Below are 18308 nucleotides of genomic sequence, written 5' to 3'. Positions count from 1 at the left end.
GGACGTCTAAAGACGCCCGCTCAGATCTAGAGAGCTCCGGGCCGGCCGTTTTTCTACTACGGCCGGCCCGGAGGCAGTTAAACATTAATTTCATCTTTTTATGAAAAAGCACACTACCACTACCTATATATAGCATGAGATATGACAGCTGATTAGGCATGTATTTTCAAATGCTAATTACAGTGTTATCTGCAGTAAAGGAACAGTGTATGGGACTGAGGAGCTGGGGTTGGAAGACGGGTATGTTTGTCAGTAAATGTAGAAATGTTTAATTTTTTTGCAATATGTAGATCTACCTTAACTTTTACCAGTCCTGACACATATAGCCAGTTAGCCCAATTACCCATGCTATTTCTCAGTAACTGTGAAATGTTTGGTATATTCTTTTGAGGTGTGAGGATCTGCATTGACTATGATCAGTCCTGAAACATAAGGAAACTCAGCCAATGTGCCTACAGTATCTTTTGGTAAATTGCCAGTTGTAATGCTAGATTACTATTTAATGGTCATATTAAGCCATTAGCATTGACTGTACTACAACCAGGAACAGAATTCCGGTAACTGCCTATAAGAGAAAAAAGATTAGCAGTAGCTACTCTGACCAATCAGCTCAGTGATACATTAAGCTCCTGGACTGCCTACTAAATTTGGAAGTTAGGGTAAATTAGAGATCAAGTTCCTTAGTTAATGATCTAAGCAGCATAAATGATCAGCTCACACCTTTACCATATGTAGGCTCTGTGTTGGGAAATATGTTATCACAATTGGTACTTACTGACAACAGGTTAGGCCCTGCTGAGGACTGAACTTGACCTTAGACTGCTATTTCTGAAACCCGTTACCTGTAATCAAGTTAATGAAAAATGTTATTTTTCATTCTTTATTATTATGCACGTGTGTGTGGTACAGGGGTGTAATTACAATTCATGGGGCCCCAAAGCAAAATGACTCTATAACCCTAACACAATCTACTTTACATTGGCTTTTTTTTGTAGCATAACAAACCTTTAAATATCTTGTCAGTTTTTAGCTGAGGAGACACTTTGGGGTTTTTAGCCTCAGGAAGGGTAGTTATCAGAGTGCTGGCAAGGATGACCAGAAGCTATAAAGGCTGTTAACCTACTCACAAATAGCGGGAAACAAGGGAGATCTGAGACTGGTAACAGCATGATCCCAAAAACTCCTTCTGTGAATGCTCCGACGTCAGCTTTTCTAGATTGGAGACTTCAGAGGATCAGGGTTGTCGTCAACTGCAACCTCTACAAAATGTAATGATACTGTACAAAATATGTTATTTTCACATACACACAGATTTTTTTATGTTTAAGCCTCACCAACTTCCCTATTGGGATCCCCTTATCTCCCCAGGCCTTATAGCAGCCCCGTGGGTATAGTTACTGCACTGGTGTGCTTTTATTTACTAGTTCTATATTGAGAGGCTTAAATTGCATATATAACAGTTTTCCTTAGAGTAACTCCTATTGAATCTCAAAACAAATACTTGCAAACATTACACAAGTTTAAAATAAACTTTTTAAAAACTGGGAATTTTAAACAAAATTAAATTAAAAATTGTACAGTAACACCAGACAAGCACCCAGCGCTAAAGGTCAAAAGTAACTATTCTCAGTCTATTTTTCTCCAGGTCTGAAAAAAATTAAATAAAAAACACGCCAAGATATGCAAAAGACAATATGAGTGTAACACAAAAAAATTAAACTAGCAATATTGTCCCATATTTATTTATTCTATTGTTATTAACAGAGTGTGATCATATCATGAATGTTGTAATAAAAGAAATAACATTTTAAATAAAATATTATTTTTTTTTAGAAATCGGCCACAGTCTAGAAAAGCCTGTCCTCTTTGAGCATTCTGTAGAGTGAGATCCCTGTTCTCTGAGTGGAAGCACAAGTTTCTCTGCTGAGGACCAACATGCTGAGTCAGACTTATAGGTCTGCAGTCAGGAAAACTCATGCCCCCTGCTGACTGGAGAGCTCTAACTCCATAGGGGGCATAGTAGAACTCTGCAGAGAGATCACTGTTTCCGCACATAGACCAAGGGACCTTCTCTCACTGGGCATGCTTTCCAGCACAGGCTTTGGCTGCTGTCTAAAGAAATTGAAGTGAATTATTTGCACACCTGTTGTTTTGATGCACCTGTAATCTATTAGATGGATTTTAACTGAAAGATAAGTTGGGCTTTAAAGTACAGTCATGACAAAAATAAGGGGTCTGCATTTTTTAAACTGCTAGCTGATTAGCTGTTATGCTGACCAGCTGGTTTCAGTACTTTTTGAGTCATTGTCCTGAAACAAGTATACAATAAGAAAAGCCACCTTATGTGTATACTTATTCCTGATCAGTAATTTAAAGCATTGAACTAAGAAGATCAGCATCAATATCAGCAAACTAGCACTATTAAAGGCCAGCAATGACAGCCTCCATGTTATTATAATAACATTATTTACTTTCAGTCATATCTGTCAAATGTGTCACTTTAAAGAAAAACTCCAAATTTTTCTTAATACTTGCAGTGGGACTACCACCACACTGCAAGGGTTAAGTGCTCGTTTTGGTCTAGGTACAAATATAAAAAAGGTTATACTCACCCGAACCCCAGAGACAGCTGGCACCTACAGCACTCCCTCCAGTCTCTCTTCTGCTACCCTGCAGCAATGGTATGTCCCTCGGCATCCTCACATCCTATGCACTGTATATAGAACATGAAGTCTCTGGGACCTTCGACCACTGCAGAGGAAAGGGGAGATATGCTGAAAGGACCGGTCTAAAGGTGCCCATACACTGCTCGATTCTCGTACGAGAATCGGGCGAAATCCCGCGATCGTACGAGAATCGAGCAGCGTGAACTAAGACGTGCGACCGTTTCTACTGTACGGTCGCACGTCTTTTGTCGAGCCAACATGTTCGAAAACCCGCCAAGAATCGTACGATTCTCTGCAGGTTTCTAGCCTGCTCGCCCGATAGCTGCGGAACGGGCCGGTGTGCGCATGCGCACACTGCCCGTTCTGCATTGCCGTCATCGGAAGCCCGCCCCTCAGCGGGGCGGGCTTTCGATGATCGCAAGTACGATCTGCCCGTCCAAGGTGGGCAGATCGTACGGGCTTTCAGGAAGCATACGACCATCGCAAGACAAAAGTCTTGCGATGGTCGTAAGGTGTATGGGCACCTTAAGAGTAAGCTGGCTCTGAGGATCAGGTGAGAATAACTGTTTTATTTTTGCACCTAGAACAAAACATGCACTTAACCCTTGCAGTGCCGGGATAGCCCCACTTCAAGGGTGAAGAAAAACATTTCCTGGAGTTCTTTTCCCTGATGTTTTTACCATGCAGACTAAAGGGATAGCATTCCTGAGCCTAGGTGGCCCACCAGCCTGGGATTGTTTCTAGCCCTGGACAACATGCCATTAGTCTCAAGGCACACTCTTCAGGAGGTCAGGAAAATAATAATTGATTTATTATATTGGTGTGTTCAAAACCCCCTGCCCTATTCACCGGACCTTAGATTTTGACAACTCGGTCAAATGTACATGCAGACATTTTTGGCATCTCCATTCAGTGTTAGGAGCGACGCAATATCCTCAGTAGCCATTGAAGCTCTCCCTTGCAAGTGCAGTGAGTGCTACATCGCAAGTCTGTGTACTGGGTTACTATGAGCTGAGGTCTGCTAAAAAGGCTGATTGTTACATATAAACTTGGAAAACAAACACAGTACACCACATGAAATAAATCCATTTTTATTTTTGCTTCTTACCCAGCACACACGTGTGTAAAGTGAGATAGATGTCCATGGAACTGAAAGTCTCACAAAGCTGGAAATATCTTCCTCTCTGTCTCTGCATTGTGAGAATGAAGATGGCATTTAGGAAATGTGTGCCATGTGTCCACCAGCTTCTTAAAATGGCCCTGCTTGATATAATGTTTGAATGAAGAACAGACAGTTTTAAGTATGGGTACACCTTAATGTTTCCTTACAGCATTGTGAGAACACACAAATTAGTAAACCACAGTTGTAGTTCTGCAATCCATTGGGCATACAAACATAGAGTTGAGTACCAGTACAGTTGGTGGATGTGTTCAAACAACCCCATCATTTCTGAGGAGACAGTCTGCTTAGTCTTTATCTGTCCTTACAGTGCAGTTCTCTAACTGAACACAAATACTATACAGGTCTTTTGACTGAGATTTTGTTTGAATTTCATGTACAGTACTATTGTAATATAATACCGTATTACAGTAATATACAGATGAACCCCAAGGCTAATATTGTTCAAAGCAATACTGAATGTTACCAATTTAGCAATCACCTTGTTACAGGAATGTATGATTCCACCTTAAAAGGATGTCCTTTTTAACCCTAATGAAAGCTGAGAGGACATGCTTTTTATTGACACAATAGTGAGCTCTCAGTGAAATCTCCTCCAAGAGATGTATTATGTTGTATTAAGGATTAATTTTAAAACATGAAAATAAAAATCTATTTTCAAAGTTAGCAAGAGAAAAAATGCACCTGATACAAGTGGAGGTATAGGGTTTTGCTCTGTAGGGGGTATTCTATTGTGTACGCGCTGTTGAAAGCTCTGTTACACTTCAGTGAAACACTTTTATGTCTGAGTGGATTCCATGCTTTATGGCTGTCTCCACATGAGCTGCACATGAACTGCTTTGTAAGTACAGAGCTCCAGAGAAGTAAGGTTTTTCTTGGTATACAATCATTATTATAAAATGCTAATGATGCCTAATGATTTCAGCAGTTTAGTGATAACAATCTACAGTGAATGAGGAGCCATGAATTTTGAATCGCTCTGCATTACGGTGTCTATTATCGTTTTCCTAATGTGACCAAAAAGTCACATCATGGGGTCAGAATGGTGACTTCTGTCAGTTTAAAATGCATGCGGTTAAGAAATCCCAAATGATAACTCCTGGAGATGTGTTGAATGTTTAAATACCGAGCAGATTAGCAGGCATGGTGGCAGAGAGGAAGATAATTGTATTCTATTATATTCTTTGGATATACTCAAACATTTTCAGCTTTTTACCAGAATATGATCTGCATTCCTCAGACTTTTATTTCCCACAACCTTTCTGTACGGTGTGAGATTTCTACAGTTACCTGAAATTGCGAGAAGTTTCCAAAGTAACTGTGCTCTTTAACCTCTGCTCTCCACTCTCCTTGTATAAATTAAATGTTATTCAGTGCAAAGTAATGATGCATATGCCAAGGGCTTCTCATGTGATATTATGTAGGATTACAAATGCAAACATATGTGAGTACTTCTTCAAGGATTATGTTAGTGTAATCAATTGACACGATTTTGCATTTTTAAGTGGCACAGGTGAGCTGAAAGAATTTGTGTTATTGAATACCTTACTGTATGTTGGTTAGAAACCTCTATCTTGGTACATTAATTCTGCGGTCTGGCACCAGATATTCTGGCACTGGCATTCCAATGTCAACAAACCTAAATGTCATTGTAAGCACAGATACCCCACCAACTATCACATTTACACTACCACTGATCATCAACCTAACACTTGACTTGTCTTCTCCCTTATCTTAATATTTAACCTGTTCCCTAAACCTAGCTCCAAACACTGAAATTGAACTCGTCCGCTTACCTTGAAATTGTTTGATCTTAACATTCAACCCTATCTTTCTCCCTAACCTTAGCCTAACTCTTAAATGTAATCACCTAACACCTGTTCCCAAGCTTAACTGTGCCTTAATGCTTAGCCACCCTTAGGGAAAAAACAAAAACGTGTTCATACACCTTCTCCTGTACACCCCATATACCTACTCAAAATTCAAGCGTCTTTTGCACTGTTCCATGACAGCTTCAGGTCTTCTTTTTCTTGTGGTGGAGGGGGCAGTCTTCGTTACAGCAGAGATGTACAGCAGATTGATTAGAGTTTCTGCAGTATCGTACTGTGAGTTTAGGCTGACATGATGACATATCCCAGGGAGTGTGTCCATGGCAGCTTTGCCATACAGAATGTAGGTTGGATGATGCTGGTGTAAGAAGGGGGGCAGTGGCGGGCTTCTGATAGGTGAGTCTATGGTGGACAGCAGTAGAGAGGGGGTAAGTATTGCAGTGAGAGCTTTTTTTTATGGTGCTAGGCCTCTTGTTTAAAAACAAAATGAACTGGAGTTCCTTGTTAGGCTATGTAACCTCATCTAAAGCATTGTCTGAGCTATCAAGATGATACCTACCTGATGACATAAGGACAAAATAGATTAGGCCACCATATGCAGGCCTGAATGTTTAAGTCAGAATCTGTACACATTAGAAATGTTTTTGTATTTTGCTTTCCAGAAAACCCCAGGGAATCCTGCTTTGACCCAGGAACAATTAAAAATGGAACCCGTGTGGGGAGTGACCTGAAGCTAGGCTCCACTGTAACATACTACTGTGACAGTGGCTATGAGGTTCATGGAGCTTCCACATTAACCTGTGTAATGGCAGGAGATGGAAAGCCAGCCTGGAACTACCCTCGTCCTTCATGTATAGGTAAATCCATAGCTTTATTAATATCACCTATAGGTAAAATGGCATTGACTGCAGCAAACATGGCTGTATACATGCTAAGGTTTCAAAATTAAAATGTAAACTTTTGAACAGTATTTTAGTTTGCTAATGAATGCTTGTCTAAAAAAAATGTGTCTATATCATCCAAAATCAGAGCTGTCAGAAATATTGTTTTTTTAAAAATATTAACAGTTTTGTCTCAGTTCTGGAGCTGGCAGACTGCTGATATGCAAATTAGCTCAGCTGCTAAAGTAGACACCCAAAATAATTTGTTGTCTTTGCCATTCGTGCTTTATGATTATTGGGTGTCATTGAATGTCCTGCTGTGCCCGTGTATATCCTTACCATTACATGACTGACACACAGGACTGTGAAAGCCCGCTCACATTATTGTGTTCTTCTCCATATGTAGGATTTTCCCCCAAAAAATGGTTGTTGATTTCTCAGACTTTACTTTTGTGTTTTTGTTATTTGATCCGTTTACATGCAACAAGTGATTAGTGGCGTTCTATAAATGATTTGTTAAAAAAAATAATTCAAATGCATTACCAGGCTTTTTTTTTTAAATCAAACTTTATTGCAGATTGTTTCCTGCTTCTGTTTTGTAGATATGGAGACAAGTTGCTGCATTAAAGTGGACCTAGTGTTAGATATATATTTTTTATGCTAAAGCATGGAAACTAAGTTATATGCAAGTGTAATCGCAATTATATAACCTATAGGATCACAGTACTCCCCCTGACAGTGGCTTTATTTTATTTTCTCCCCACAAGGGTGCCATCTTTGTTCAGGCACAATCCAGAGTCCACATTTACTTTTTTGACTAAAATGCTGACCCAGAGTTGGAACAATTACAGGTTAAACTCGAATAATTAGAATATCGTGCAAAAGTTCATTTATTTCACTAATGCAACTTAAAAGGTGAAACTAATATATGAGATAGACTCATTACATGCAAAGCAAGATAGTTCAAGCCGTGATGTGTCATCATTGTGATGATTAATGGCTTACAGCTCATGAAAACCCCAAATCCACAATCTCAGAAAATTAGAATATTGTGAAAAGGTGCAATTCTGGGCTCAAAGTATTTTCATGAGCTGTAAGCCATAATCATCACAATTATGACAAATCACGGCTTGAACTATCTTGCTTTGCATGTAAGGAGTCTATCTCATATTTTAGTTTCACCTTTTAAGTTGCATTAGTGAAATAAATGAACTTTTGCACGATATTCTAATTATTCGAGTTTCACCTGTATGTAAATTCTAAAGGCCTGTGTATTTGTCTGTATGTCCTTGTATGTTTGCACACATGTTGCTCCACACAGATCAGACTCAATGTAACATGTCATGTATAGTCTGTGTGAGTGATCACTAGAGAAAGGGAGTCTGAACAGATGTTTTCTCTTGAATGCTGCAGACTTATTACATCTAACAATAGAGTACTAGTTGTTATCTTCACATGCACAGAGATTTTCTGTGTTTCATTTGTATCAACAATTGCATATGTCCCATTGCACTCCAAATTGGACTCCTAAATGCATATACAAATGGGTGCTGGAATGGCACGCGGGTGGTGCTGTACAAATTCAAACATAGAGAAGGTAGTCAGCCCCACACTAAAGCTTTTATATGTGATTACCATGTATATATGACGTCAAATAAAGATGCATTGATATATTGGACCTTGATGTGCGGGTGACTACCTTCTCTCCATTTGTATCAGCAGTCTCCAAACTCGGGCCTCCTTCCCACCCCGGTCTCAAAGCAGCAAGTTATCTTCACATGCACAGAAATTTTCTGTGTTTCATTTGTATCAGCAGCCTCCAAAGTTGGGCCCCCTCCCCACCCCCAGGTTGCATAGCAGCTGGGGAGATATCTTCACATGCACACAGATTTTCTGTGTTTCATTTGTATCTACAGCCTTCAAACTTGGGCCCCCTTCCCACCCCCAGGTCTTATAGCAGCTGCATGGGCTGCATGCTATAACTATAACTATGCCACGGCTCAAACTCTGTGAAGAGTTCTGGCAGAAGCAGTGAGTCAGTCAGATAAGCGCAATATGAGATTTATGGAGTGTTAGAGTATTGTTTCCATGGTTGCATGATTTGAATGTTGTGTCATTCTTAGAGAATAATAGCTTTTGTATCAGTTGTATACATCATGTACATTTTTTTAATGGAAGTGGATTTTACTTTGATGGATGCTTTATCAATTTTTAATAAATATTCCTATAGTCTTGTATCCCAACTCATAATTTTGCAAGGTTTTGTTCATGTTCACATCTCTGTTACTCAGAAAAGGTTTTGGTGTTGTCTCAGTAAATCAAATATACACTTGTAAAGCAAAAAAAAAATAAAAAATGTATTCTTGCTTGTTTATATATTTTATTTCCAAATTGCCCTTTAAAAATGTTAAAGTCCCTTAACCACTGCATGACCCTACATCAAAGCTACTGCAAATATACATATCATAGAAAGATATATGTTCCAATTATATATGTACATAAATATCCCTATATATATCTATATACTATATAAGATGACACATAATAATAGACAGACCTCCTTAAAACCTGACATCAATTACCATAATTGCTCATAAACCTTATGAAAAAAGGATAAACAAAAGTCATGTGACACCAAGGTATGAGTCCCAAGTACGACATATATAGTGCATCCAAGTCAAAAGTCTGGGCAGCCGTGTGTAAAATAAATGGTTAATTCAGAGTATAAAACTGTATGGAACTGTGGTAGAAATGCAAGTCCCCAGGACAGAGATATAATAGTGTAGATATATTTTCTGAATGTGATGCCAAAGAGGAAATGTGTGTATCTCAAAGTATCCTATACTTATGCTGCTGTGTCGTAATACTCTATAACATGAAATCTCCAGCACTGCCATCTGTATTGGTAATCTGTAGAAGAACATCTCTGAAATTATATTTAGACTGTGTCATACGCTGGTACAGAGTAATATGTCTTAGGTTATCACCAATGAGCCGCACATCATGCATTATGAACAAAAATACAATCTCCCCCATATCTCCAGTGCCCGATTGGGTCCGGCAAATGCAGATGGAGTCCCAAGCAGATAATGTTGGAAATAGTTCTCCCAGCTGAAAACGTCCCCGTATTAATGTCTTGAGCAAATCACAAGTGCATGTGCTCAGCTATTCACTTCAGCCGTGTGCGGCTATTTTCAGCTGTACATTGTATGGCTTCAGCTTGCTTCATGCCCTTCGGTTCAGCCGAACAGACTCAGCATGTTCGGCTGAATCAAAGTGAAGAACATCTGGATCAGCTGAGTAGAATGTTCGGCAGTTCATTCCCTGCTGTTCACCTTTATTCCCATATGGGCCGAACAGCAGAGAACGAATAACCGAATGCTGCTTGGTTATTCTGTCCCCCTCCCAAACAATACCAGACTCTTAACCTGAAAAATTGAAACCCAAAAATAAAATAAAAAACGTAAAAAAATTAAATTCCCAACCAGACCCTTAATTCGAGCAGTGGCCTGGTAGGGCAGGGAAGGGGGGGAGGATACAAGCGAGCCTTCCCCCCTGCGCCATACAAGTAACCATGCCCTTGGCATGAGGAGGGTGCTCTTCCAGGGGGGACCCCCCCCCCGACTCGTTTATTGCTGTGATCGCAGAGCTGTGACAGTTACACAGCTGGCAGCAGCTGACTGTGTTCTACTTAGAGATACTAAGTATCAAAACCCATGTAAATAAAAAATAACCCCTTAGTGCCCCCTTAGTTAAAAAATGAATACAATTTAAAATTTAAAAAATAAGGTTTTTGAAATTGTTAAAAATGTAAAAAAAATAAAAAAGTTTTAATTTTTTAAAAAAAATCTGTTTAATAAAAAAATTATAAAAGAATATAGTGCCGAGGAGGCTATTAAAGATAGGAAACAAAAGATGGAAAAATTGCTCGGGTCCCCAGAAGCGAAAACATTTTCTGAACCTGTGTCACTAAGGGGTTAATTGAACAAAAAACAAAAAGCCAGTTTTTCACAAGTTCTTTATTTTAAAAAAAGAACAAAATGATCTAACGCTGCAATCCAACATCAAACGCGTCATCCAGCAATATAATCCAAGCCCAATCACGATGATCGACGGCGCCAACTCATCAAATTTTAAAAAAAAATCCCCACCCATTTGTTTTAATGCTATGGCAGGACACCTTCATTCATGGCATGACATCAAATGGGCAACAAATGGGTGGAGCGAATGGTGACGTCACCACTGGCCCCGGGATGTCTGGAGCGAATGGGTCGTCTATGGCGGAATTTTTTTGATTTAGACAAGTCGGTGTTGCCGTCGCTGGACGACGGGATTGACGTTGAATTGCAGGGTTAGTTCTTTTTTTTAGTAAAGGAATCGTCAACAACTGGCTCTTTGTTTTGTGTTCAATTAAAGAAATTTTTCAATCATCTGGTCTGTTTGTTTACCTTTTTATTTAACCCTTTCGTGAATGAGGAGGGGTACAACTACCCCTTACTCATTTACAAGGGAGGGGAGGCATCTGGGTGCCCCCTTTATTGATGAGCTCCCTTGCCCCGCAGACCCCCACAACCACTGGGCCAGGGTTGTGGCAAAGAGGTCCCTCTCCCTATTGGCATGGGGACAAGGTGATTTTCCGTGGGGCTCCCCCTGGAAAAGCACCCTCTAGGCTTGTGCTTGGATTAAGGGTCTGGTTGGGAATTTTAGGGGGAACCCCAAGTATTTTTTTTCAATTCTTGTGTATTGGTGTGCCCCTAAATTTCCTACTAGACCTAAAGGGTCTGGTATGACTTTTAAGGAAGATGCCACTCTTTTTTTCTTTTTAATTCGGGGGTCCCACCTAACATTCATGGTTTGGGAGGGGGTCCCCGCACATGTTTTTTTAACTATTTGTTTATAATTTGCAGGGAGAATTTGCGTACGGCTCAGCTGAGTGCTTCAGCTGCCTTTGGCTGTTGTACGGGCTATTGTGAATAGGCCATACAGCAGCCCTTTAGTTCGGCTGAACCGAAGGCTTTCTGCAGCCAAACAAGCCGAAAGATTAATCCTTCGGCTCCTTAGTGAATACCCCCTTAGTGTGTTAGTGGATGTTCTTGAACAATTAAAATGACTGATTTTTAACTGACCTTATACAACTATTTTGATATTTACTGTTTCCTATTACAGTCCCTATGGTTTTTCATATCAGACTTTTACAAAGTGTTATGGTCCTTGTGAGCATTAGACAAGGGCAGCTCAATAAAAGTTGTACTTAAAGCAAAGTTTAATACAACTATAAATCCTTATCAGTTGCAGGCCTGAAAACTTGCCCCTTATATATAATGTAATGTGCAGTGAAAAGGCCTTTTTCTATGTATGTCCATTCATTTCACCAGTATGCCACAGTGGTATAATATTAAAACTTTGTGAATGAGAATCAAGTTATGGTCATGCATCAATCACTCAACATTATTACAGTACAACTAATTCAGTTAGCTGTTTCACTGAATTTTATCCTTACTAAAATTGGGTGCAGGAAACACCCCCTGGTGGGCTTTTATCATTCAGGCACGAATGCTGGTGTGAGAAGGTAAACTAAAACACTCACAATGTCAAGAAGCCTTACATTAGGTTCTTACTTTCCTAGCTCCCTGTGGTGGACAGTACGTGAGTCAAAATGGAGTGATCCTTTCCCCCAATTACCCCAGCAACTACACAGCTGGACAGAGCTGCTCCTTCTTCATTGTTGTTCCAAAGGATTATGGTAAGATAAGAAAAAAATTAATTATTTTCTATTGGAAATGATTCGGTTTGATGCATTTCCGGGAATCTGAACTCCAGACAAACATCTGAATAGACAATTGAAGTGCATATTTAGGAGCTATTTTTCCTGCCGAAGAATTTATATTTTTTCCATCTAGTCCTTAGATTTACACATTCCTGCTAGCCTGGTGAACTGAGTTTTCTCTACTGTAGTTTAAGTGACACTAAACTCAGGATTTTAATCTTAAAAATGCATTCAAGTATCTCAACTATTGACAAAAATATAGCTTGTTTGTGCATCACTCAGCTGTACATCCTCAAATCATCTCTGAATTGGGGCTGACACTGTCCTTCCTTCTGGAGGGTGGCTACATTTGTTTCCCATGATCCTTGTGTGTTTTGTAAGCTTGCTCCTGTGATAGACTACAATCTCAATGCAAATTAGTAAACTAAACATGAGATTGTAGTCCATCACGGGAGCGAGCTTGGAGCGGTGGCTACTTTGCAACACACACAAGGACCATGGGGAACAAAAGTAGCCACCCTCCAGAAGGAAGGACAGTGTCAGCATGGATTCAGTGATGATTTGAGGAGCTACAGCTGAGTGATGCACAAACAAGCTATGTTTTAGTCAATAGTTGGGATACTTGAAAGCATTTATAAGATTTAAATCCTGAGTTTAGTGTCACTTTAAGTATAAAGATTAGGGAGAAGAGAAGTTAAGTGCTAGGTAGATGATCAGTGGTAATGTGATGTGATGCCATCACAAATTCAAAGATGATTTGAGAATCTACAGCCGAGTGATACACAAATAAGCTACATTTTTGTTAGGAGTTAAGGTACTTGAATGCATTTTTAAGATTTAATTTTGAGTTTAGTGTCACGATAAACCACTGAGCAAGTTCACCTCCCTGCTTCCAACCTGTGATTGGACAGTGAAGGAGCAGCGACATGCTGATAGGATCATCTGTCTGCACTCTGCTCCTTGTCATCAGGTTACTTCTCGGTACATCTGACTGATCCCAAGTACATGCCTTCCTCTTCTAGTGTGAGTGCTTCTGTGTCAGATATTACAGGAGCCCTAAATTCAGTCACATTCAAGTATTTAGAACAGTTGCTTTGAAAAAAGACATTTAATAATAAACAAAATACATAACTGTATTAATTGGTGTTTTTGCCTGGAGTTCAGCTTGAAGCCATCTCATATACAATAGTTACCTTCACATGTAAGGAAATTCTGTCATTTTCATTTAATAGTAATAAAAAAACACTAGGCACAATATTTCCCAGAAGGACATCACAGACTCACTGAGATGACACTTCTGACTTGCTCCTGGTGCTCAATCCTCTCTTTCCCAGAAATAGCCGGTTCAAATGTGCTGATCTTGGCCCTGTTTGTGATTCTGTATAACATTATGTGCAGGAGTTTTTCTTCTAGAACTGTTTTGTACATCCCCATGTTCAGGTTATATAACTGTTCTCTGTTTGATTTCTGAAGTGGTGAGAGAAATAAAAAATAAATCTTCAAAGTCACTATTGATCAATAGACGCATTTCCCAGTGCCTGTTCAATACATGCCATGTACTGTAGCCCCTTACTGCTCTAGCCGCTTGCTAACATATTCATCACAAGAGAAAGAAAAGGCAAATACATTTCAAAGAATGGCTCTCGCCATTTTAAACTGGAGCATAATTCTATCTGGCTAATGTTATAAGGCAAATCATTGCGTCACACCTTGATTGTTTTTATGACCCGCACATTTGTTTCCATTTCTTGGTATTTCTAGCAGAAAGTATGTCCTTATAATCATATGAGGTGTATGATTTTTCACTGTGTTTGAACAACTGAGTGATCATTTTGACATACTGAGATTATTTGAAAGCAAGCATTAGATAGCACAGGCTATTTTTTCTTCTAGTCTGATGCGGTGTAAAATAAGCACGTTGGGATTGCATAAAATGTATGATGTGGATATAAGGTAGTGTAGTAATCAGTGGCCCAGGGGAGCACAGCACCATTTCCATGTTTACATTAACTTGATTGAGGAACTTTATTCTCCTGCAGGTTTACCCAGACCCTTACTTCTTCATCTCCTTGTAAATTATAGTGAAACCGGAGAAAGGATTATTTATATGGACCATAAGCATCCATCAAATAGCTATATGGGTGTTATGGAATTGTTCACTGCTGTATCGAATGTGTGCAGTACTGTAAGGGAACCTCTGTTGCTTCAATGCCTGCCTTTATTTATCAAAGCAAAATGGCCCAGGGGCATTTCAAATTGTACACCCTTGCCAGCCCTTTCTGGTAGTACCAGATGTAACTTTTCTTTATGAGTTTTGATTTTCTTTTTGTTATTCGAGCTCAGTTAAAGAAAAGTTGTCTCGAAGAATGTAATATAATATAATGAAAGAAATAGGCTGCCATTGATGTCTTCCAGTGCTTTCTGAGTCACTGACCTGGTACAAAGGAAGCAGATTAGAAATTCATACTTCACTTCCTGCATGCTTTTTTTGTTAGATAAAAAAGTAAAAGAGATATGCTTGATGTAAATAATCTGTAAAATATAATGATGGTTTACATAAAATAAATGTACATAGGGGCAGCTCTGTTTGTTTTTTTGCAATTCTAGGCTTTGCTTTCTGTTTACAGTGCTTCACAATGGTTACACTTACTGCTATTTCTTACAAAATAAAGCTAGCTATACACTAGTAGATTTCCAAACGAAGGATTACACTGGTCTACAAGGAGAAAGCCTCGGAAATGAAAGTGGCTAAATTTTACCAGAACTAATAAAGGAAATTAAGTCCTGGGTATTAATTGACTCCAGTTTCTAAGATACTGCTTCAGGTCAAAATTGCATCAAAATAATTCTAAATTATGAGGGGGATGTGTGATTATGCTCCATAACTTTTCTGTAAAATGTGATATAGCTATGATAATGGTGCCACATCAATCATTATAAATGTATATTTTTATTGATATCAATAACATAACTTTCCATTCATTTATTGGTTTTTCATGTAACATTTGCATGCTTTTTGCATGAGAAACTGACAAGCTCTAACATCAGATTAAACGACAAGGTTCCATCTTTATTCGGTATCTAAACTGCCCTTTTTGGATTTTCTTTTGTGAACTGTTGGGCCCACTGACATCGACAGCCCAGATTAGCTGCATCCTGCTCATCGTCTTTATCATCATCTGAGTCTAGAGAGTAGGATTCTGGTGGATCTGGAATAGGCAAGTCCTCACCATGGGGTACAGGATGAAATGCTGATGGAATGTTTGGATATTCCACAGTCCACTTCTTCTTTCTTGAGATTCCTTTTGCAATTGGGGGAACCATGCAAAAATAGCAGTCACTACTATGATTGGTGGGTTCCTTCCACACTATTGGGACTGCAAAAGTCATGGAGTTTTTCTTCTTGTTTAGCCAATGACGCAGATACGTTGCACATGTAATGCAACAATAATGAGGGGCCCAGCTCTTGTCCTGATCCCCTTTTTGCATCCAAAATATAGGTGGTATGCCTTTTTACCACTGCCGTCATACTGAACTTTTGAGATGCAAATGTAACCTTGCCACAAATGTAGCAGAAGTTATCTGAGTTTTTTTACACAGTTTTGAGGCATCTTGGCTTCTGAGGGAAAATATCACCCAACATTTCCTTGGAAATGTTAGGCAATGACACTTTCACAAGCCATCAGATGTAACTGTATGATGCGTAGATCTGAAACGACAAATGTACCTTGCAATAAAAGAACAATAAATTACAGTTAGGTAATAATCTTTAGTCTCAAAGTGAAGATAAATGTATACACTTCCATGTGGTACCATTTTCATTGTTCTACTGTACTTTGATGAGAAGTTATGAGGCATCATGATTATCAGACACCTCCCTCCCTTGTAAAATATACTCGCCTGTGTATAAATCTTTATTGTGAAATATCTTGAAAACTTTAGCCAACCAGCACCTATATCACCTGTTTTCTAATTCATCTAATCAAAATAAGTAAGAATTAACACATTTTATCTTGAAGGTCCATAATTTCCCAAAATTTGGAGACCAGTGTCATATAAAAGATCTTTACCGATAATGCACCTCAGACACATGATAAATCTTGAACAAAGTTTTAAATGAATTCAACATTCAATTTTGGAATGAATGGAGTTTCCCAAATGAAAAACCACATTCACTGTTAGAATTTTGTTTGTTCGAGAAAAGTTTTGGAATTCTGCCCCTTCGTGTTTTTTTATCACTTCTTTCAAAATCAATCATTGATTTGACCCCAGCAACTAATAGAAAGTCAAATTAATGTTCTTTCATTCAAAAGTTCTTTAAAAGATCTTAGCAGTGCATGGCCAGCTTTAGACTATAAGTCAGCCTACTCATAAACAGTGCATTTAGGGGGCAGTTGACAACTTGTCACAACATTTGTTAAGAGAGAAACAGAGAAACCACACTAAGCAGCTATGTGCTCTCTCTAGTAGCTAATCTACAGATTTGTATTTACTATGATAATAATTAAAAAAATTGAAGAGTAAGCATGTTAAAACCATTTAAGAGTATGTTTAAGTATATTTCCACTTTTGCAGTCAAATTTATATTTATATCTATAAATGTATATGTGTCCCTAAACACACAGTAAACCAAAAGATTATTTTCAAATAATATTTCTTACCTATTACATAGTTAAATAGTATTTGAATAAAGACATAAGTCCAATAAGTCCAACCTAGTGTGTGTGTGTAGGTGTTCTCATTCTTAAGAGTACCTGTACCCTTGTACATTACAGTCTCTCAGGAAATCATCCAAAAGTTTCTTGAATGATTCCAGACTATTTGCGGAAAGCAGCAAGTTCCAGACCCTAACCGTGCGAACTGAGAAAAAACCCCTTCGCCCCTTGTGTTTGAAAAAAATTTTCTACCAGTTTTAGCTGGTGGCCTCTAGTCTTTGTTATGGAATTAATCTGAAAGAGTTTGTTGCTAATGTTGCTATGACTATTTTGTACATGAAAATCATGTCCCCCCTTAATCTCCTTACTTCCAACGTAAACATGTTTAAATTTAGTAGCTGTGTCTCATAGCTCTGGTCCTCCATCCCCTTGATGAGTTTGGTCGCCCTCCGCTGGACTTTCTCCAGTTCAAGGACATCCTTTCTGTGGACCGGTGCCCAAAACTGCACCGCATACTCCAGGTGAGGCCGAACCAGTGATGTGTAAAGTAGCAAAATTATAGACCTATCCCTGCAAAATATTCCCTTCTTGATGCAGGACAGGATTCTACTAGCTTTGCTTACAGCAACCTGGCACTGTAATCTATTATTCAGTTTATGATCTACAATGACCCCCAAATCTTTCTCCATTTCCGACTTCCCTAGCGGCATAACTTTGCATTTATCGACAGACCAAGATAGTGTAACATTGCAGGAGGACCTGGATAAAATAGGGGAGTGGGCAACTATATGTCAGATGAGGTTTAATGTCGATAAATGCAAAATTGGGAGAGTAATAGAAACTATTACCCTCCCAATTTTGGTATCGTCAGCAAACACTGAGATATCGCTGTTTACTCCATCCCCGATGTCGTTAATATACAGGTTGAAAAGCATGGGTCCTAGCACAGAACCCTGAGGAACACCGCTAATGACACTATTAGATGTTTTGTTGCAGCAGGCAACATGGCTGATTCCAGATTTTTCTCAGCACCTTCACAATGATCTGTCCTTGACGATTGCATTTCTCACATAAACTTAATTAACATTTGAATGCATAAGCAAGGGTTGTAGTCCTTTAACACTAGCTATGTGAATAGGAACATATAACCAATCTATTAAATAGGTGTTATCCCAATTTGGCTGCAAAAGTGGAAATACACTTTAAGGTAAACGCTGTCAAAAAAATAAGGAAGACATGCATTTACTGAAAATACATTGATGCTATGGATCAGCATGCCATGATCACAACTAAAATTTTCAGAACATGGCCTTGCGTATGTTAGTGTTAT

At 38.9% G+C, this 18308-nt stretch overlaps 1 protein-coding gene across 1 annotated transcript in view; it reads left to right on the top strand.

Annotated features, from left to right (window-relative positions):
* CSMD2 (CUB and Sushi multiple domains 2) overlaps positions 1-18308 on the top strand; it is a 323219-nt gene that overhangs the window by 199551 nt on the left and 105360 nt on the right. Inside the window, exons 27-28 of the mRNA XM_018576748.1 lie at positions 6338-6532; positions 12183-12299. Coding sequence (XP_018432250.1) covers positions 6338-6532; positions 12183-12299 — 312 coding nt within the window. The remainder of the gene's footprint in view (positions 1-6337; positions 6533-12182; positions 12300-18308) is intronic.

This window comes from Nanorana parkeri, unplaced genomic scaffold (assembly GCF_000935625.1).
Source record: "Nanorana parkeri isolate BGI_ZX_2015 unplaced genomic scaffold, ASM93562v1 scaffold76, whole genome shotgun sequence".
NCBI classification, from domain to species: Eukaryota; Metazoa; Chordata; class Amphibia; order Anura; family Dicroglossidae; genus Nanorana; species Nanorana parkeri.
This window is presented reverse-complemented; position numbering and strand designations above follow the sequence as displayed.